The sequence below is a fragment of the Ranitomeya imitator genome, chromosome 2, assembly GCF_032444005.1.
Source record: "Ranitomeya imitator isolate aRanImi1 chromosome 2, aRanImi1.pri, whole genome shotgun sequence".
In the NCBI taxonomy this organism is placed as follows: Eukaryota; Metazoa; Chordata; class Amphibia; order Anura; family Dendrobatidae; genus Ranitomeya; species Ranitomeya imitator.
Genome location: NC_091283.1, coordinates 831,047,061 through 831,070,345, shown reverse-complemented (window position 1 = coordinate 831,070,345; position 23,285 = coordinate 831,047,061). Strand labels below are relative to the sequence as shown.

The window sequence follows — 23,285 nt, the reverse complement described above, 5'->3', positions numbered from 1 at the left end:
ATTCTTAAATAAAATCTAAGAATGAATCATCAGAAAAAAAAAAAGCAACAGATTTCACAAAGTTTCTTATTTTCACATCTATTGTTTTATGAAAATAAGAATTAAAACAATGGTTACCCTAATATTTTTGTTAGGTGATGTACATGCAGTAACAAAATGTAAGGAAAACAAGCATATACTCTACATGCGCAAAGCTCAAAAAGCCACTACATTTTCTTACCGTTACGTAGATATTCGGATACTAAAAAAAAAAAAAAAAAAAAAAAAAGAAAATATATTACTTTAACTATGGGGGGGAATTTCAAAACTGCTATAATTCCTGCTTTCAATGGACAAGAAATTCTATAATATTTATATAAAAATTAACAGTAATAATGAAAGACTATAACACTGCCCCCTATGTACAAGAATATAACTACCATAATACTGCTCTTATGTACAAGAATATAACTACCATAGTACTGCTCCTATGTACAAGAATATAACTACTATAATACTGTCCCCATGTACAAGAATATATCTACTATAATACTGCCCCCTATGTACAAGAATACAACTACTATAATACTGCTCCTATGTACAAGAATATAACTACTATAATACTGCTCCTATGTACAAGAATATAACTACTATAATACTGCTCCTATGTACAAGACTATAACTACTATAATACTGCCCCTATGTACAAGAATATAACTACTATAATACTGCCCCTATGTACAAGAATATAACTACTATAATACTGCCCCTATGTACAAGAATATAACTGCTATAATACTGCCCCTATGTATTAGAATATAACTACTATAATACTGCTTCTATGTACAAGAATATAACTACTATAATACTGCTCCTATGTACAAGAATATAACTACTATAATACTGCTCCTATGTACAAGAATATAACTACTATAATACTGCTCCTATGTACAAGACTATAACTACTATAGTATTGCCCCCAAATGTAAAATCTGTTCTTCAGAAGTAGATGGAACCATCAGAGCCAGTGAATATATTTCTCAACAACCTTTTTATTAAATAGAATATATACTGCACATTTGCCAATATTTTGAATGGCTGTTGTGGAAGGTCTGACAGTGCTCAGATGAATAATAAGCTTCCCATTGCCTCGATCAGCAAGGAACACGGCTTTTCAATAAGTAAAGGGAGACATGTAGGAGAGTAACCAACCCTTCTGGGAGCCCGAAAGATTCCCAGTAAATAGGGATACCTAACACAAGATCCATGATAAGGGGCAAGTATCTTATAACAGTTCTCCATCAGGGCCCGCACCAAGCAAACTGGTCAGATTTAAGGTGCCCATGATGACCTAGATAAACAAGTATTATGCTCGTCAAGCCTGGGCTGAGTTGACCCACTAAAAAAAAAAATCTGAAGTTGGTCTTTGGCCCCTTATGAGACCTGTCATCTATGGTTGTTGCTGACTTTGAAAAACTATATACACAATTGTGAACAATGCATACATATAATCCTCTAGGGCAAGAACCAAGACTTGTCCACAGCAGAAAACTGCTTTAATTTCCAGTAAACAATTTAAATATATTAAGACATTCCTAGCTTATACTCACGTAATCTTCCGCCAGTTGTAATCGATTATTCAAGGAGATCACAATAAAGTTCACTGAAAAATAAATGGACAAATCAGACATGAGAAATAAAAATCTCGAAGAAATGCGGAACCTTCTCTAAACTGTATCCTAAAAGCACATAGATATTTTTTTATTCTATTCTTTTGCGTTCATTGACTTCTGAAGAGCAAGTCTGCCTAGCTATACGGTCTTTTAACCCCCACTTTGGTGCAACTCTGAGGAGGAGGATATGGTGGGGCAGGTGTTCTAGGGAAACAACCAGCCTGGTCTTGTTATTTAGATACAGAGATAAAAAACTACATATGTTGGCAGATTTTCTGTTCTGTCCCCGCCATGTACTGGGAGAAACCAACCTATAGAATTTTGAGCCTACACACAAATTTATGAGTATGCAATATTTGTAACAACGATGAATACTTTAAAATACTTTACAGCTGCGATTGTATTTTGCCATTTTTTTTTTAATTTTCTTTCTTATGGAGTACAATATGTCTGTGTTTATGTCCTGGAAGAAGCCAAAAGCAGGCGAAACTCCGAATTCTGATATGCTACATGATTTCTTATGAAAAAGCACCATATAATTCTGTGCTTGTGAATACAAGAATAACACTTTCCTCGAAATCTGACACGGAAGGATTGCTGCACTTTGTTGGAGTCTTGTTCATACATTCCTAGGATCACAGTTACAGCTTTTTGTCTAAGACTTGAGTAATAGTGAACAGGATTGTAAAACACGCCAGGCAGAAGTTGAACAGAAGCTCCTTTGATGTGAAAACTTTTATGCGAGTAGGTACATGTGTAGAAGAAAATGAGACTTTTGTAAGGTATCGCATACCTGCGGCAGATCCACACCAAAAGCTGTGTGTGTTTTACTTGTACACATTTTTTGCCGATTTGCTACAAATAATTTTTTCTTTGCACTGCAAAGCCTCATCCATATGTAGGATACCATAAAGGTCTGCAATAAATCCACCACATCTAAATCTACTAAACTCTTTGAAAAAAAATAGTCAAAGTTTACACATTAGGTTTTAATCACTGCAATTTTTGGTACTTTTCCTCAAGAAGAGCAGCCATCTTGGTTGTCATTTAGATACAATTCTTCTAGCCAAGGTATGCTCATATATAGTTTATGGAAAATTCATTTTAATGGTGACGCCTGTTATTAACCTTGATCTTTCATAACTGACCCTATGTACACTCAAATAAAATGTAAACCTACCAGTCTCTCCTGGTTTATAAATGGACTTTTCCAATTGAATTAACGTAACGGTCCCAGTTGGAGCCACCACCACAGCCCTACGGGCTGCATAGTTATAGTTGGTGGCCACCGCATTGATTGTCAGAAAGACCGGAGCAGGTTTAGGTATAACAGGAACCTAAAAAAGGGAGAAGAAAAAAAAAAAAAAAAAACATTTGAAGAGGTCTTCATTTGTTAAATCTGAAATTGGAGGATGGTCTTAACTTGAATCCACGAACAAGATATAAAGGGCTTCCCAAATTAGGACTACACATAAGGAGTTTGCGGTTTAAAAACGTTTAGAAGTGTTTAGCCCCCAGACGAGGGGGAGCCTCCACTTAGCCCCCTGATGAGGAGGGAGCCTCCACTTAGCCCCCTGACGAGGAGGGAGCATTTAGCTAGCCTTCCCCAGTGCCATTAAACTCTTAGAGCAGTGGTCCCCAACTCCAGGCCTCGAGGGCCACCAACAGTGTTGGTTTTCAGGATTTCCTTAGTATTGCACAGGGGTTGGATTCCAAGCCCTGTGCAATACTACGGAAATCCTAAAAACCTGCACTGTTGGCAGCCCTCGAGGCCTGGAGTTGGGGACCACTGTCTCAGAGCATTAGTGAAACTAATTCCCCAGATCATAGGTTTATAATAAGATCGGAAACTTCACTAAAGATGAGCAAATCTACCAAAATTCAATTCGGCAGATTTGCTCGAAATTGATCAGAAAATTAAATTAGACTTGGTGCAAATCTGCTTGTTGATAAAAGCCATTTGGTATGCTGTGAAATCTGTACTGACCTCAGGGCATAAATGGAGGGATTAGAAGAGTATTCTATTAATTTAATCTCTCACATATTCTGACACCACAATTTCCCCACCCGGTACTCCTCCGGCTCATTACCTCCCTACAGCTTCAGTCGTCTTTTCCATCTTGAGTCTCCTATACTCTTTGGCATTTCCAGCACTGTCTTGATATGTATTTTCCATCAACATCACGTGAGGCCTTGTCAGCACTCGAAATGCCGAAAAGTGAGAATGGAATAGAAGACTGGAACTAAACGGAGGCAGCAAGTAACGGCCAGGAAGCGGTGGTGATAAAACAGGTGAAGGACAAGGTATGTTTTCTCTTTGTTAGTATTCACTCCTTTGTCAGCTCTAAAAGGGGCCCCCCTTCTGTGCTTGTTACCGCCCTTTGCTACGAAGTGTGTCATGATGAAAACAGGGACAAAATAAGGCTACGATTGCGATACTCTGGTTGTGGTACCAGACTAGGAAAGAAAAGTCATAAACCAAAAGGTAAGGTTTGGTATTAGAAGAACCAACCTATAAGAGTTAAATATGGGGCCTTTGTTAGGTCAGTGCACAACACCACATGGTGCAATAGGGATAGACACTAAACACATGAATGGTTGGCTCCCACTAATAATGGTCCAGTTTGATATGATTTGGATGAGTTTATACCATTTCATAAAACTTTACAATTTATACCAATCTGCTGCTTTCAATGACCTCAACAACACGTACTAAATCCTTATCCATCTCATGATATTTCACAAAACTTGTATTTGATAAAAATTGATTGTATGATTGTTGATAAACTAATGAGAAATCTGGACCTTGGACCAACCTGGAATTCCGGACACGTGAAGACATCACCAATGGGGAACTGCTGGCTGAGGATTGTGTGATTCACACCGTTGACCTCAAGTGTGATATCAACCATGACAGGTTCCGAGTGGCGTTTGACCTCTAAGCATCCTTTGACCGACTCCCCACTCTTCAGCAGAGCAGGGATGGAAAAGGCACATTGTCTGAAGAGAAACAATAGGACATGTAAACTGGTTTGTGGTAGAATGAGTCACCATTAGGCTTTAGTAACTATTGGGTGTAAAACTTCTAAAACTGCTGTGGTCCTCAGGATAACCTTCACCTTGTGGCAACTACACTACTCTAAAAAAAAAAAAAGGAGAGGTTAATGCTTTGCCAAAAGGTAGAGACAAAGGTGACAGTAGTGTTAAGAGTTGTGCAAGATTTGAGCTGCCCTGGTTGGCATCTTCAGTCCAGCATCATGGGTGCTTATTGCAATGTTATGACATCACTTGAACCTCTCCCAACCTCATGACACCACCGGGTCTATTAATCACTAGTCATGCCAAGAATGACAAGCCGAAGATGACAGACACAGAAGTAAAGACTTCCCTGGGACAAGGGCTACATAAATGGTTAGGAAGAAAATCACAGAGTAAAATTGGGATGCTGAAACCCAAGAAACATGAGGTAGGAGAAGAATAGGCCAGAGCCAAGAATACTGAGATATACAATGAAGGAAAGTACAAAGATGTCATCATATGATGAAAACAAGACAAAGGTCCACCAATTTCCATCTTTATACATTCTCCATTTCTAGATTTGTAATCCACAATGCCATTTGTGGTGAGAAAATTATCCAGCCCTTTTAGAATTGCCATTATAGTATCTGCCATTACTACCTATTTATTTCAGGCATTCCACAGTGTGACTGCTCTAACTGTAAAGAACCCTTTCCTATTTAGCTGCCGGAATCGCCTTTCCTGACGTCCGAAATCTGCCAGCGCGTTGTTTTATTAAATTGTTTTTTGGTTACTACCCGGGTACCATCCGCTTTTATGGTGAGGTTACTGACATTACTAAGGCTGTGTACTAGGAGACACAAAAGTGTTACATGCGACTTTCCAGGGTAATTGAAGGCTTTGCAGTATTCCAATTTGTTGGCAATAAATAAGCTCTAAATTTAGAAAAAAAAAAAAAAAAAAAAGAAGATAAATTGATTGATTCAAAAGTCACAAGATTTGATCATTTCTACTATTTCCATATACTGTATAAATCTAGTAAACCACCTATAAAGGATGGGAGACCATGTAATTAGAGCGATTTACACTAAGTCAGTAAAATCCAGCAGAATATTAATAAAAGCTCGGGGTAAGAACAGGATTTCCGCTTGTAAATTGCATTGTTTGTAGGATCAATTCTTCTGCAATTACCGTACATGTTTTTTTATTGCACAGTAACAAATATGGAATACAAAGTGACTGATCGCAAATATACAAGTGGCCTCAATGCTTTGCATTTCCCGACATAGGGCGGCATTATTGACAACTAGAATGGGAGTCGTGAGCTCTAGTATGACCGATTAAGGCCTCATTCACATGTAGGTTTTTCTAACTTACGGGAAAAAGGGACTACTTATTTTGATCAGAATAGAGAAAATAAAAAAATTAAAAAAATTTACAGTCCCTGAAAATTGGAGCCACAGACCTGCATTCCCGATTCTCCTCTGACAATTAGATAAAAATTGGAGGTTTCCACGATTTTGCAAAGACTAATGGGTCCATGCAAAATCATGGACAAGTGAACATCCCAACACATCATCACAGGTACGAGTGCTATCTATTAAAAACATTGATAGCACCACTCCTTGGCCAAAGACAGACCTTGTCTGGTTTTGAAGTTTGTCCTGTCTCACTAAAATATTGTGCTTAACCCCTTCATGACCTTGGGATTTTTCGTTTTTCCGTGTTCATTTTTCACTCCCCTCCTTCCCAGAGCCATAACTTTTTTATTTTTCTGTCAATTTGACCATGTGATGGCTTATTTTTTGCAGGACGAGTTGTACTTTTGAACGACATCATTGGTGTTAGCATGTCGTGTACTAGAAAACGGGAAAAAAATTCCAAGTGCGGTGAAATTGCAAAAAAAGTGCAGTCCCACACTTGTTTTTTTGGCTTTTTTGCTAGGTTCACTAAATGCTAAAACTGACCTGCCATTATGATTCTCCAGGTCAGTACGAGTTCATAGACACCTAACATGTCTAGGTTATTTTTTACCTAAGTGGTAAAAAAAAAAATTCCAAACTTTGCTACAAAAACAAAAAATTGCGCCATTTTCCGATACTCGTAGTGTCTCCATTTTTCGTGATCTGGGGTCGGTTGAGGGCTTATTTTTTTGCGTGCCGAGATGATGTTTTTAATGATAGCATTTTGGTGCAGATACGTTCTTTTGATCGCCCGTTATTGCATTTTAATGCAATGTCACGGCGACCTAAAAAACGTAATTCTGGCGTTTCGAATTTTTTTCTCGCTACGCTGTTTAGCGATCAGGTTAATGCTTTTTCTTAATTGATAGATTGGGCGATTCTGAGCGCGGTGATACCAAATATGTGTAGATTTGATTTTTTTTATTGATTTATTTTGATTGGGGCGAAAGGGGGGGTGATTTAAACTTATATTTTTTTCACATTTTTTTTAATTTTTATTTTTTTACTTTTGCCATGCTTTAATAGCCTCCATGGGAGGCTAGAAGCAGGCACAGCACGATCGGCGCTGCTACATAGCAGCGATCTGCTGTTCGCTGCTATGTAGCAGAATTGCAGGTGTGCTGTGAGCGCCGACCACAGGGTGGCGCTCACAGCTACCGGCGATCAGTAACCATAGAGGTCTCAAGGACCTCTATGGTTACAATGGAGACGCATCGCCGACCCCCGATCATGTGACGGGGGTCGGCGATGACGTCATTTCCGGCCACCCGGCCAGAAGCGGTAGTTAAATGCCGCTGTCTACGTTTGACAGCGGCATTTAACTAGTTAATAGGCGCGGGCAGATCGCGATTCTGCTCGCGCCTATTACGGGCACATGTCAGCTGTTCAAAACAGCTGACATGTCCCGGCTTTGGTGCGGGCTCACCGCCGGAGCCCGCATCAAAGCGGGGCTTCTGACCTCGGACGTACTATCCCATCCGAGGTCAGAAAGGGGTTAAAGAGGGTATTGCCATCTCCAAGATCCTATCCCAATATGTAGTAGGTGAAATAATATTAGTTATGAGTTAGAAATATTGATGTAGTCAATCGGTGGCCGCAGCAGACAGGCTGACCATGCAAAAAAAAAGTAGAAGAAGAGAGGAGACCAATGTATCTACCTACATATGGAGGTAGCAGCCAAGGGGTCCAAGTAAAAACGGATTTTTTTTTCTACTTTGACCTCTTGATACTGACTCCAGTTTTGCTATTTTTTGAATATACTTTTTGCACCAATGACAGAAGACTATGAGATAAGACAGACAGATCAGTTACCGTACCTCTCCTTCTCGCATGGTCAGCCAGTGTCAGCTGCAGCCAGCACATCACTGATCGGCTGCAGCAGTCGCGTGTTCTAGACCCTAATGTTTGTCTTGTAGCTCTCTGATCAGACCGAGTGTCACTCCCAACTGTACTGACTTCTAGAGGGGACATCATTTCTTGCTATGGGGGCAGTCGACATACTTTATAAGAGGCACTCAGAGCAATATTACCTAACTACAGACACTTGGGGTATTAATACTCGTTAAGGGGCAACGTAAGAGACATTTATATGTGGCACTTGAGTTATTACTACTTTAAAAAAGGAAGCTCTTGGGTACCAGGAGGCAATCAAGGTATTATTACTTTATAAGGTATTACTTTATAAGGGGGCACTCGCCCCGTTACTACTTTATAAGGGGGCACTCGCCCCGTTACTACTTTATAAGGGGGCACCCGCGCCATTACTACCCTATAAGGGGGCACCCGCGCCATTACTACCTTATAAGGGGGCACTCGCGCCATTACTACCTTATAAGGGGGCACTCACACCATTATTACTTTATAAGGGGGCACTCGCACCATTACTACTTTATAAGGGGGCACTCGCACCATTATTACTTGATAAGGGGGCACCCGCGCCATTACTACTTTATAAGGGGGCACCCGCGCAATTACTACTTTATAAGGGGGCACTCGCGCCATTATTACTTTATAAGGGGGCACTCGCGCCATTACTACTTTATAAGGGGGCACTCGCGCCATTATTACTTTATAAGGGGGCACTCGCGCCATTATTACTTTATAAGGGGGCACTCGCGCCATTACTACTTTATAAGGGGGCACTCGCGCCATTACTACTTTATAAGGGGGCACTCGCGAAATTACTACCTAATAAGGGGACATTCTGCTAATTTTAACCATTAAAGGTGACTACTAACATTTCTTCGCATACAATGTGACCCGTGGCAATTTCTCAGAGATGATTTTGCCCCTGGATATAAGAAATGTTCTACACCAATCATGTAGGATACTATCCAATGAGACAAATGAGTGAGATACTGTTTGCTAAGCTCGAGTATCTAAGCCGGTGGGATACTACCTCAGAGTATTACGTATCACTACATTTACAATCATACAATATAAAGTGACAGAATTCTTTTTGGTTTGAATGGATGTAACTAGTTCCTGTCTAGCTGGTTGGACTTTCTGGGACTTGTAGTTCTACGCCTCTTCCCGCTCTATGAAATATCCCATTATCAGAATCTCCTCAGACTTACGGCTCTGCTCTTCCTCCAGCGATGAGGCACAGGAGTGCCAGGCTCAGGCTGATCCCCGCCAGGTGCATGCTGACAGACAGGTAGTGCCCTCAGCTCAGCGCACCTGTCTATATGCACCTGTGATTGGGGCGGAGACTTCCTGGTTCCTCAGGGCGTCAATCCTGCACACGACAAAGAAAACTTGTCAGCACAGATCTTGCCAGGACACAAGGAGCCTTGTCAGGAGAGAAAGGATCTGTTCATAAGACTTCTGCTCACGAGCAGGAAGCTACAATTACAAGAAACCCCAAATATCAGGAATTTGCTTTTGTCAGTGCAAAAAAAAACCCAAAACGTATTAGATCTGATATTGGACAAGCCAAACCGGTATGAAGACTCAGCGACTGCGGGGTCACACACATACCGTGAAATTCCTAAATTTGTGCATCGGGTTTTCCAGAAGTTTTGACTTCTATGTTGGTATTTTCAGGGCATGGGTCGATTTGTAACATTCGCTTACACTTTCTTGCCCCTCATTTTTGGATGTTGTGTCTGCGACCACGGCTCTAATATAGGGGTGCAGAGTCAGACGGAGTTATAGTGGTCTCGGAATAAGTTACTCTAAGGACCCAATTATATAGGATATGTGGGAGCCCCCTTTGAGTGTTAGGCTATGTGCACACGTCAGGATTTTCTAGCAGAAATTTCCTGACAAAAACCGGACATTTCTGCCAGAAATCCGCATGCATTTTTTTTTCGCGTTTTTGACGCGTTTTTTGCATGTTTTTTTCCCAATGCATAGAATAGAAAAACACGAAAAAAACACAAAATTAATGAACATGCTGCTTTTTTTTACCGCAATGTGTTTTTTTTTTTTGGAAAAAAAACGCATCATGTGCACAAAAATTGCAGAATGCATTCTAAATGATAGGATGCATATGTCTGCAATTTCGAATGCGTTTTTATCTTGAAAAAAACGCAAAAAAAAAATGCAAAAAAACCCGAATGTGTGCACATACCCTTAATGTAACAGCCTAAAGGCCATGTTCACAAGTTGTGTTTTTGCAGCACTTACCCCCCCCCCCCCCCCCCGAGGCAAAAGCTTCTTTCTTGGGAGCAAGAAACTTGCCTTAAAAAAAAAAAAAAAAAAAAAAAAAAAAAAAGTAGGTTTTGCTTAGTTTTTGTCAAGTTACATTTGTCTCTTGTGCATGCTAATAAAATTTAGTGCATTAAAAAAAAAAAAAATTCTACTTCATTACTTTTTGGTAAACGCTGCAAAACTCGATACCTGCTTTTTTTGCAGCGTTTTTTGCACCACCCATTGCTTTCAATGGGTGAAAAATTCTGAAAGAAGTGACATGCTGCATGCTGGCAAAAACTAAGAACAAAATGCTGAGAACAAGAAAACCAATGCGTGTGCATGAGATTTCTAAAATCTCAGACTTTAGGCTGTGTGCACACGATTTTTTGCCTTTTTTTCCGTGTTTTTCACTATAAAAATGCATACATTATACATCCCATCATTTAGAATGCATTCTGCAATTTTTGTGCACCTGATGCTTTTTTTTCCGCGAAAGAAACGCAGCATGTTCATTAATTTTGCAGATTTTTTTTGTGGATTTCCCACTATATTATTGCATTAGGAACCTCTGGAAAAATCCGCAAAAAAAACTGCACCAAAAACGCATGCGGATTTCTTGCAGAAAATGTCCGGGTTTTGCACAGGAAATTTCTGCAAGAAATCCTGAACGTGTGCACATAGCCTTACTGGTACTGTAAAACGCAGCTGAGAATTTGCACTAAAAAAGAAAAAAACGTGGAACATAGCCTAAAGGGCCACTATTGCATGTGCAGGCCATATCTGGGTTGGAATAAGCTTGATGATTATATGTATTCATCTGGGCGCAGTGTTCATGAAATCACATCCACTTTGCTTAGACATTTAGACCATGTTCACATGTAAAGTAAATGCTGCTTTTTTGCCCAGAAATTCTGTTGTGTTTAGCGGTCCAAGTAAAGCGGATGTGATTTCATGAAAACTGCGCCCCCTGTGGTCTAAAGACGCTGCTGAACTGGAGCACTGCAAAAAAACGTATATCATGCAGCATGCCCATTTTTATGTCCGCATTCATCCTGACTCTGGTCACTTAAACAATTCCAAGTGTTATTTTGACTTTACATCCCGTCATTACACAATTATTAATGTAAAAGATTGATTCTGAGAGGTTATCAGCTCTTCTACATCACCCATTTTAGCACATGATCTATGTATGTTAACTAGTGAAGAACGAATATACTCGTTACTCGAGATTTCCCGAGCACGCTTGGGGGTCCTCCGAGTAATTTTTAGTGCTCGGAGTTTTAGTTTTTAGCACCGCAGCTGAATGATTTACATCTGTTAGCCAGCATGAGTACATGTGGGGGTTGCCTGGTTGCTGGGGAATCCCCACATGTACTTATGCTGGCTAACAGATGTAAATCATTCAGCTGTGGCGCTAAAAACTAAAACTCCGAGTGCTAAAAAATACTCGGAGGATCCCCGAACGTGCTCAGGAAATCTTGAGTAACGAGTATATTCACTCATCGCTAATGTTAATGCGGCACTATAAGCAAAAAAGTTCGAATTGGAGGTATAATAGAAACACAAACTCCTGTTTAAATTTTATGGATCCCTTTATTAGAAGAATAGACAAAAAAACAGTTTAAAAAAGTTATAAAAGGAATAAAGAACAGAAGCAGAGAATGTTCTGACGCAAGGAAAAAGAATGGACCATTAATGAAGTAAACATGTCCTACAGGGGTGAAATAAGTCACCCGAGAAAACAAGTACAAATAGTATCATTCATACAACTGGTCTCTAAACAATAGGTAAACTTGTTGCTCAGGAGAAGTTAGAGACATTTCAAAACTTGTGACTCACAAATGGAATCGGTCTAGTAAGAAACAATAGATTTGATTTTTTTTTTTTATTTTTTAAAGGGACTAAATCTTGCCTTGCGCAGGCGTGTACTATGGAGGACAGAGAATGAACTTCAATCCAATATTGCAGCCAGCGGGTAAGGAAAGGGTGAATCAAACACCCGAAAACCCCGCCTCTATGGCTGAAAATTGTTCCCTCCAAATTCAGGTGACAGAGTCCCTTTAAGGAGAACCAAACAAAAATACCACAATCTAAAAATCTAAATTTTGTAAATTTGATACTGCCTCTCTTCTAGGGTCATAAATGCACGACACCACTTGCACAAGTCTACCCCCCTTCCGATGACCGGCGATAGATCGTTCAGTGCACATTGGCTGCCATTGTTCTTGGCAGCACAGACCCCGTTTACCCAGGATGATGCATTGCCGAGAACGATGATCTTTTGTGCAAACCAAAAGATTATGTCGCCAGTTGAAAAAGAATTTTGGGAGATCATCATCGTGTTTTAGATTGCATTATGATCGTGAAGTGAGCATTACTAGGATTCCTAATTGTAAGGCTATGTGCACACGTCCAGGATTTCTTGCAGAAAATTCCTGAGAAAAACTTGAAATTTTCTGCAAGAAATCTGCATGCGTTTTTTGCCGCGTTTTTGGTGCGTTTTTTATGTGTGTTTTTCCGGACATTTCCCAATGCATTTTACAGTGGGAAATCCCGAAAAAAACCGCTAAATTAATGAACATGCTTCGCGGAAAAAAACGCATCATGTGCACAAAACATGCGGAATTCATTCTAAATGATGGGATGCTTATTGTATGCCTTTTTTGCGGTTTTATAGCATTTTTATCGTGAAAAAACTGCGAAAAATCAGCAACGTGTGCACACAGCCTAAGGCATCAAGTTTTTAAAGGTTGAGAGAAGTCTCCAACTTTTTTTTTTTTGATAAACAAATATTAAAATTTCACCAGTTTATACAAGGACATAACTACAGGGCAGGGGATGCAGAGGTAACAGCACAATTCTGCTCCGAAAATACATACTAAATACTCTATAATGCCATAGTCCTGTGTTGGGAGAAAACAAACAACCATTGATGTTGCAGGTTGGGACAAATATGTAATATCTTAATAGTGAAGGAAAGAGAAGAAAACTGGCAGTTCTTAAGTTACCTTTCAATTAAACTTTTTTCAGCCCCAATGTTAAATTAGTCACCTATCTGTAGCTGATTCTAATTAGTGCAGAACATTCTACCTGGATGATCAGACATTTTCGGGCCTTGGTCCAAAAAGTTAGGATTCTGCTGTTGAGGTAGAATGTTAGTGTTGGGTCTTATCGGTATTAAGTAGGACCTCACTGTATCCATGAATTACAAATGATACTTGCATGGACCTTAATTATTGGAGAGGGACCTCATAGTATATGAATACTTGTCTTCATATTACTGATTAATTCCATCAGATACTTGTCTTGACCACAAACATTGGAAATGATCCATATTATACATTTGTATATCTACTTGCCTTTGCTTTAAATCATCAGTGATGGACTTCATATTATCAAAAAATTCCAATTCTTGTGTTGACCTCAACCATTGGAAAGGAAACTCTTTGTACCAATGAAACTGAGAAAATGTTTCCTTGACCTAAACCATTGGTGAAGGACATCAGATTACCAATGAATCTCATTAGGTACTGGTCTTCTTGACCTCAAGTATTGAAGAGTAACATAAGTATAGAAATATACTTGTTTTGACCTAAAGCATTAATCAGGGACTTAATATCTATGACTGCAATTGATCCTTGATCAAATGTGGTTATTGCTCTTGCGCTAGTTACATCCGGTTCTGTATTGTTCTAGTTTGGGTTGCTTTCTTTGGAAGCGAGTATGGATTCCATATACAAAACTCAATTAATACCCTGTATAGTAAATATTGTTCTATAGGATTGTGAAATTAGGTTGCATAACTTTAGATGTGTTCATCTTATTAGCAAATGTTCCCTGTAGCAAATGGGGTTAGATCTTTTTTTCCCTTGAGTTTAGCAATATCATCTCTGGGAAAACACCTGAGTAATTAATTAGACATCTATCAATTCCTGATCTCCATGTTTTGTAGAGGACAATCTGTACCTGAGGCACTTGTGACATCTTGACAATGTAATTGATTTTGGCAGTGCTGGCACTGAGACATCATGAGGGAAAATGCCCCCTAAATCCTTTGATTTTTTTTGTTAGCACAATCTTTTATTAGACTTTCAACTTCTATCAAACATCTCAATTGCTATAGGGTGCTAGTGCCTGAATGGGCCCAATTGGCTAACGGAAAAATAAGAAGATCCTAGTATCATAAATGACACATGGTAGGAAGGGGCTCTGTTACAAATTTTGCACTGGCACAAAAATATTCAAGCTCCTTGTCTGTTCTGTAGTATTAGCCTGTCTTGAAAAATGGTGGCTACTATAGGCCTACAAGGTTGCCATGCAACTGTCATGGGTTTACCGTAACAGAGAGGAGCTAGAAGACTGCAGTATCTGATTTTTCCTACTCCTGCACTGATTAGAAGCGTTTTACCTTCATATCAAAAGGTGCAGGTTTCTTTTATCAGTGCAGGAGTTAACCTGCTCAGTAATCCTGCAAGCATTCTTCCATTAAGGCTCCGCTGTTAACTGTTAGCCAATCCCATCTCCTATATATTCTGGGCCCTGGCTAGCACTCATTGTCAGAGTAGCTTATGCTGCATGGCTGGAGGTTGTTGTTTGTTGTTATTTCAGAAGGCATTTGGTAGATGTATCTGTGACTGTTGCTAGGTTTTGGGAGTGTGCTAATTCCGTTTCTTCTCCTACTTTGGTTTAATCCCATCTTCCACTCCCTGAGGCATTCCTCTGTTTGTGTGAGTATATATGTATGGATTGGTATTTTTCCTTATCCCTGTTCGTATTACCTTATTAGTCTGGTTGGTGTATTACGGTGATGGTACATTACTACTCCCCTCTTCCCTGGGTGGTGTAAGGGTAAAGACTGAGGGCGGATTCAGGAGATAAGGCAAGGTATGTGGCCCCGACATCTTCACCATCAGAAGTAATCTGGGAAACAGGGCGAGCTACGGTGCCCCTAGCATTTGGGACATGGAAGGAGCCCCTGGTCCAGGGACACCCGACAAGAGTCGTAACAGCAGCTTTCTAATGCTGCCAAGAATGGCACATTTAGTAAACTATATGGAAATTAAGGCTGTATTGCCAAATAGCTGGAGAGATTTGTTGTTCAAGACTCCAGGAAAAGAGAAGTTATTGATTACAAGAGCTGTAATAAGGACCATAATAGTTGTCAGTGTCACACAACACTAACAGGCTAAAAATTAAATGGGTATTTAATCTAGGAGAGCTCTACTTACAAACTAGGAGAGCTCTACTTACAAACTATCCTGCGCCCTTGTTGGCTTCTTCTTCTGACCTGAAAGAGAAAGATCACTCACACTACCTTTATAGGGGCTCTCTATTCTCAATTTGGAGACCCTCTATGATGTCCGTAGATTGAGATGGTTCATACCTTTATATTACAACACCAAAAATATTTTAGGAGATAAGGTAATGTTCTTTTGTACATCTTGTATGACCCATAATTAAAACTAAATAATGAGGACTGAGCATAGGTTTTTGTACCTTTATAAGTATCTTATAATCTCAATAAACTCATCTCTTACATGGAGATTGAAGTCACTTTTGCATGTAGTTGAAAAGTGGGGCTCTGGAGTTGGTTACTGGTGGACCTTTGGCACCCCAGTACGACACTGGTTGCGGCAAATATCTTGGTGAACTAACCATAGATCTTTAGGGTATGAGGCTTGTGGAAATCCTCCTGTTTCTTCATGATATCCCAGACAAACTAGATGATTATGTGAGATCAGGGCTCTGTGGGGGCCGGATCTGTTATGATCTGGTGATTCAGAACCACAATGGGTCTAGTGGTTAAGAGCACACAAAGTGATCTGACAGTTAGCAATGACATAGGACGAGCTCTGAGACGTGGGAACTCTGCTGACCGCAATCCCTAATCCTATCATACCACACTAGAGGTAGCCGTGGAGCGCTCCTATCCAAGGCCTAGGCGCCTCGAGCACAGCCTGAGAAACTAGCTAGCCCTAAGAGAGGAAAAGAAGCCTACCTTGCCTCAGAGAAATTCCCCAAAGGAAAAGGCAGCCCCCCACATATAATGACTGTGAGTTGAGATGAAAATACAAACACAGAGATGAAATAGATTGTGAGGCAAAGTGAGGCCCGACTGACTGAACAGACCGAAGATAGGAAAGATAGCTTTGCGGTCAACACAAAACCCTACAAATAACCACGCAGAGGGAGCAAAAACACCCTCCGCACCGACTAACGGTACAGAGGTACCCCCTCTGCGTCCCAGAGCTTCCAGCAAGCAAGAATAACCAAAAACGCAAGCTGGACAGAAAATATAGCAAACAAAAGTGAAACCAGCAAAACTTAGCTTATGCAGGTAAGACAGGCCACAGGAACGATCCAGGAGGGAACAAGACCAACACAGGAACATTGACTGGAGGCAATAAGCAAGGCACTAGGTGGAGTTAAATAGAGCAGCACCTAACGACTTCACCTCAACACCTGAGGAAGGAACCCCAGAAGCCGCAGTACCACTCGTGACCACAGGAGGGAGCCTGACCACGGAATTCACAACACGGATCATCACTTCCTTTTCTATTGATATTGGATAAATGTTTGGGATCATCGTCCTGTTGCAAAATAAATTATGAGTCAATTAAACACCTCCCTGATGGTATTAGATGATGGATAAGAATCTGCATGCATTTCTCAGGATTAAGGACAACCTAAATCTCGACCAAATTCCCAACTCAGTTTGCGGAATTAAAGCCTCAACTTGTAAGGATCCTCATTCATGCTTCACTATTCCTCATTATTATGCCACTTTCCAGTCCTCTCGCTATCAAATTGATTGTTCAATAGACAAATATTTAACATTTTGGCTCAGTCCAGAGCACCTTCTGCCATTTTTGTGCCCCCAGTTCATAGGTTTTTGTGCATAGTTGAGCTACAGTACTTGGCCTTGTTTCCATGTAGAACATTTGTTTTTGTTGGCCAAAATTTCATGAAGGCCACAACTGGCTAGACTTCTTTGCAATAGATGAATGTAGATGGGTCCCACTGGTTGCTGCCAGTTCTGAATTGATGGCACTGCTGGACATCTTCCAGCTTTGTAGGGAAGTATCATGAGGTGCCATTCAGCTCCTTGGCTGATCAATGCATCTACTGTCCTCAACATTGCTCATTCCTTGATGTCCTCAATGCTGAGAAAGACAAGCAGATACTTATCCATTGTGCAATTCCATCAGGGAGACTTCTGATAGGCTCTAATTTTATTTTGCTGCAAGAAAACAACCCTAAACATTCAACTAATATAATTAAGGACATTATTCAGATTAAACATGGAACAAGGACTCCTGGTTGTGATGATACTGCCCCACAAAACTCTGATCTCAACATCATGCACAGAAGATCTGAGGATAACTTCTCTGCTCTGTTCCTTCAAAAACTGTGTGCAAGATAATAATAATAATAATAATAATAATTTTTATTTATATAGCGCCAACATATTCCGCAGCGCTTTACAAATTATAGAGGGGACTTGTACATACAATAGACATTACAGCATAACAGAAATACAGTTCAAAACAGATACCAAGAGGAGTGAGGGCCCTGCTCGCAAGCTTACAAACTATGAGGAAAAGGGGAGACACAAGAGGTGGATGGTAACAATTGCTATAGTTATTCGGACCAGCCATAGTGTAAGGCTCGGGTGTTCATGTAAAGCTGCATGAACCAGTTAACTGCCTAAGTACGCAGCAGTACAGACACAGAGGGCTATTAACTGCATAAAGTGAATGAGAACATAGTGCGAGGATTTGATGAAGGCAAAGGGCAAAGGGCAGCTACCAAATATTCATTTGATTTAGTTTTCTCTTTTGTTCATTCACTTTGCATTTTAATTGTTAAAAATAAACTAACACTTCTGCTTTTCAAAGCATTCTAGATTTGCAGTTTTTCTTCCACACCTGCCTATAACCTTTGCACAGCACTGTAGAGATCAAAACGTAACCTCCACTATTTTCCCATGGCAGCAGATGTGACTGCTACAAAAGTATTTGCACCTGACGCCACCAGAAAAGAAGGTTGTTGCTAGTGACCCCTTTTCTTTTGAAGATTTTGATCTTCTCTGACCTCCATTTGTGCACCACCTAGTAACAAACATTGCGACCATCGTGCACCACCGAGTAAAAAATTGCAACAGAGTTGTCTAGAGTTACTTGCCAATGTTAAAAAGGTCAATGGACAAATTGCTTAATGTAGACATACAAGATTTCCAAGTGAAGGAACTGACTCCTTAAAGCTGTGATTAAGCACAAGGAAGCAAGTAGGGATTTCCTTGTTCAGTCACACTTTTATTAGGAGATGACTCCTTAACAATTAGACTAGAAGATATTCATTAAGTTTTTAATGTAATTGATAAATATAGTTTATCCAAAGGTCACCGAACAGGTGGATTGACATTCAGTTTCATTGCTATAGATTGTACAGTGAATTCAAGAAGCTGATATAGGTCCTGTTATAGAATTATCGGCTCCTACGGAACCTCCATCTCTGCAGTCAAACCTCTCCCATATGAGAATAAGGTCTTCTAACATGTCTCCTGACATCCAAGATTTAGCATCCAGGCTGAGCTTGGATAGAGAGGTGTTCTTGTAGTTTCTTCTATTTAAACAGGACCTGCCACCAGGTCAAAAGTCACCAATTCCACACCGCACAAACCCACAGCAACAATGGCCGCCACACATCATCACGTGAAAGGCGCATTACCCTCACCTTCCACAACCTCTCAGACTGAACTGAGACCAAAAATACGCAGAGCCCCTCCTGGTAATTGGGAACACCTGTGCAATATGGGAGGAGTGCTGGTCCAAGGGAAAAAAAAGAGGGGATAGTTTTATGCAATATGCTAAACTGTAGAAAAAAGGAAAAATGGACCACACATCCAAAAATCATACATTGACCTAATGTTGCCAGGCATTAGTTTAACATTTTGATCAGCAGGGGAGTAACTACAACAGGTGCAGGAGTTGCAATCGCACTAGGGCTCTAGAGCCTAGTGGGCCCTAAAAGTCCCTTTGGCCTATAGAAAAAGACTATTGCTATTAAAGATTTAAAATACCGTAGTTGGGGGCCCCGTTGGAGCTTTCGCATCGGGGGCCCATGAGTTTCAAGTTGCGCCACTGTTGATCAGACTATATGAAGCCCTCTGCCATGTTACCGCAAACCTCTCAGTGGCTCCCTCATGTTTTAGCGCAGCACCGTACACTGACCACAGCCGCATTGACAGTGCACAAGCGGACTGCTCAGTGCCTCACAGCACCCATGTTGTAAGACTGAGCCTCCATGACTCCGGACCGCACACTGCACAGGGGCTTATTTCTACTTCCAAAGCAGGTGCAATTTTGCATTTTTTAGGAGCTCTTGGACTGCAAAGGGCCCATATATTGCTCTTTCACAGGGGCTCCTTCTGTCTGTGTCTGCCAGTGTAGGAGACGACAAGAGGGGCTCTGTCTATTCTTGCTCTCAGTTCACAGTCTGAGAACTTGTGGAAGGTGAGTTTTATGCTCCTTTCACCTGGTGTTGTGTGGTGGCCATAGTTGCCGTGGGTTTGTGCTTATGTGGCCTGGAGTCATGGAGACTCAGTCTAGCAGCATGTGTGCTGTGAGGCACCAGGCCGTCTGCCCTGCTGGTGCACAGAGCAGTTAAAAAGTTAGGACACAGAGATTTGCTGTGACATGGAAGTGGGATTCACACAGGCGAAACAGAATGTTAAAACTAAGTAGATCATGTTCAGTTTAATAAAGTTTTGCCCAACGACATTAGATCAACATATGATTTTTGGATGTATCTTCCATGTCCATTTTCTACAGTTCAGCTTGAGGTAAAATGAAAGCTGAGCTCCGGTTGCTATGGTAAAATGAAAGCGGAGCTCTGGTTGCTATGGTAAAATGAAAGCTGAGCTCTGGTTGCTATGGTAAAATGAAAGCTGAGCTCTGGCTGCTGTGGCAAAATGAAAGCCGAGCGCTGGTTCCTATGGTAAAATGAAAGCCGGGCGCCGGTTCCTATGGTAAAATGAAAGCCAAGCTCTGGTTGCTATGGAAAAATGAAAGCTGAGCTCTGGTTCCTATGGTAAAATGAAAGCTGAGCTCCGGTTGCTATGGTAAAATGAAAGCCAAGCTCTGGTTGCTATGGTAAAATGAAAGCTGAGCTCTGGTTGCTATGGTAAAATGAAAGCCGAGCTCTGGTTGCTATGGTAAAATGAAAGCTGAGCTCTGATTTTTTTCCTCACGTAAAATGCAATCTTCTGCACGCTGACCAATGTGCAGGTTTAAATTCCTTTACATCAATCAGAGTTTTTCTTAATGGTGAAAGATTTATTAATAAAACAATTAACATCTTCATTTTAAATTTATTATAAATGACCTTGACAGAAATAATACAAAAACAGTAAAAAAAATAATAATAAAAATCGGATACCAGATAGACAAATGAGGGCATGCGAGTGCAGACGTGATTGCATCGGACTACCACCAGCTGTGACACATTACATCAGTACATTGTTTTTGACAATCATCATGGTATTTGTTCTCTGCGCACTTGTACTGACCTGGGGAATCATATTATCAGGTCACTTTTAGCATATATTGAACATTGGAAATAATTTAAAAAAATATATATATATATTTTTTTTAGCAATTTCACCGCACTTGGAATCACCATATTTTAGGGCAGGAAGAGCAGTAGAAATTCTCCAGTCGAAAGGTCGCTGCCTCAGGGAAACGTCACATTGCATAGACCTCAGCTTCTTTAGCATCACCTGCTTTGATTTGCCCACAAAAAGCTTAAACCCTTAATGACCGAGACAATTTTGATCTTTACGACTAGGCCAATTTTTACAATTCTGACCAGGGTCACTTTATGTGGTAATACTGTAACTTTGCAACAATTCAACAGATCCCACTGATTCTGAGATTGTTTTTTTTTTGTGATATATTGTACTTCATGATAGTGGTAAAATTTATTTGATATAACTTGCGTTTATTTATAAAAAAAAAAACTGGAAATTTGGTAAAAAGTTTGTAAATTTTGCAATTTTCTAACTTTTAATTTTTGTACCCTTAAATCAGAGAGTCATATTGCACAAAGTAGTCAATGAATACAATTTCCCACATGTCAACTTTACAGCAGCACAATTTTGAAAATATATCTATATTTTGTTAGAATATTATAAGGGTTCAAATTTGACCAGCAATTTCTCATTTTTCCAAAACTTTTTTTTTTTTAGGGACCACCTCACATTTGAAGTGACTTTGAGGAGTCAATATGACAAAGTAGCCAAAAGTGACACCGTTCTAAAAACGTCACCCCTCAAGGTGCTCAAAAGAACATTCAAGGCGTTTATTAACCCTTCTGTTGCTTCCTGAGCACTGAAGCAATGTTGAAAGAAAAAATTAACGTTTAACTTTTTTCATTTTTTAATGTACTTTAGACCAACACTTTTTTATTTTCACAAGAGTAAGGCCGGCGTCACACTTGCGAGTTTTACGGACGTAAGAGCGCAGAAACTACGTCCGTAAAACTCGCAAAAAATACGGCACAATTATTCTCTATGCCCCTGCTCCTCTCTGCCGTATTAAACTGATCAGTATTATACGGCTTTCTACGGCCGTAGAAAATCGCAGCATGCTGCGTTTGTCACCGTATTGCGCAAATAAAACGCCAATGAAAGTCTATGGAAGCCCCAAAAATACGGATTACACACGGACCAGCAGTGTGACTTGCGAGGAATACGCAGCGCTGTTAGAGAGAAAAGCCGGCAATTCAATTACTGGCTTTTGCTTTCTCCTTCCTAAACCCGACATGATTTGAGACCTGGTTTACATACAGTAAACCATCTCATATCACCATTTTTTTTGCAGATTCCACACTACTAATGTCAGTAGTGTGTAATGCAAAATTTGGCCTTTCTAGCTATTAAAATAAAGGGTTAAATGGCGGAAAAAATTGGCGTGGGCTCCCGCACAATTTTCTCCGCCAGAGTAGTAAAGCCAGTGACTGAGGGCAGATATTAATAGCCTGGAGAGGGTTCATGGTTATTGGCCCCCCCTGGCTAAAAACATCTGCCCCCAGCCACCCCAGAAAAGGCACATCTGTAAGATGCGCCTATTCTGGCACTTGGCCACTCTCTTCCCATTGCCGTGTAGCGGTGGGATATGGGGTAATGAAGGGTTAATGCCACCTTGCTATTGTAAGGTGACATTAAGCCTAATTAATAATGGAGAGGAGTCAATTATGACACCTATCCATTATTAATCCAATACTAGTAAAGGGTTAAAAAAAAACCACACACACATTATTAAAAATTAATTTATTGAAAAAATCACAAAGGTTGTTGTATTAATTTATTCTACTCTCAATCCACTCACTGAAGACCCTCGATCTGTAAATTAAAGAAAAATTATAAACCAACAATATACATACCTTCCGAGGATCTGTAAGGTCCAACGATGTAGATCCATCTGAAGGGGTTAAAATATTTTGCAGACACGAGCTCCGCTAATGCAGGCTGCTCATGTCTGCAAAACCCCGGAGAATGAAGGTAAAGTAGGTCAATGACCTATATTTAGCTTCATTTGCGGTGAGGCGCCCTCTGCTGGCTGTTATTAGATCGTGGGAACTTTCCTAGAAAGCTCCCTTGCTCGAGTTCATATGAGGACAACCAGCAGAGGGCGCCTCACTGCAAATGAAGCTAAATATAGGTCATTGACCTACTTTACCTTCATTCTCCGGGGTTTTGCAGACAAAGAGCCTTACCAACACCAGGTCTGATTACCAATGCTCCATCTGGTTGCATTTGTAATACTAGGCATCCCCTCCATAGGTAGGTTATTGAGTGGTTGTTGCATTAGTACTTTGCACCTGTGCTGCCACCGCCTTTATCATGGTGGTCTGCTGCACCCAACTAGTGCATTGGTAATCTGACCTGGTGTTTGGTAAAGCTGTTTCTCTTCGGGGTGATGCTTTTTGAATCTATGTTCCTTTTCTGTTAGCC

At 40.4% G+C, this 23,285-nt stretch overlaps 1 protein-coding gene across 4 annotated transcripts in view; it reads right to left on the bottom strand.

Annotated features, from left to right (window-relative positions):
* Positions 1 to 23,285, bottom strand: part of LOC138666017 (ovostatin-like) — a 219,747-nt gene that overhangs the window by 46,241 nt on the left and 150,221 nt on the right. For 3 of the 4 annotated variants that reach the window (XM_069754074.1, XM_069754072.1, XM_069754073.1), the window contains 5 exons: positions 9,211 to 9,371; positions 4,469 to 4,652; positions 2,833 to 2,989; positions 1,590 to 1,642; positions 221 to 241 (listed from right to left, as the gene is read on the bottom strand). In XM_069754074.1, coding sequence (XP_069610175.1) covers positions 221 to 241; positions 1,590 to 1,642; positions 2,833 to 2,989; positions 4,469 to 4,652; positions 9,211 to 9,278 — 483 coding nt within the window. In that variant the 5' untranslated portion in view covers positions 9,279 to 9,371. The remainder of the gene's footprint in view (positions 1 to 220; positions 242 to 1,589; positions 1,643 to 2,832; positions 2,990 to 4,468; positions 4,653 to 9,210; positions 9,372 to 23,285) is intronic. The other variant, XM_069754075.1, reaches the window with a different exon arrangement.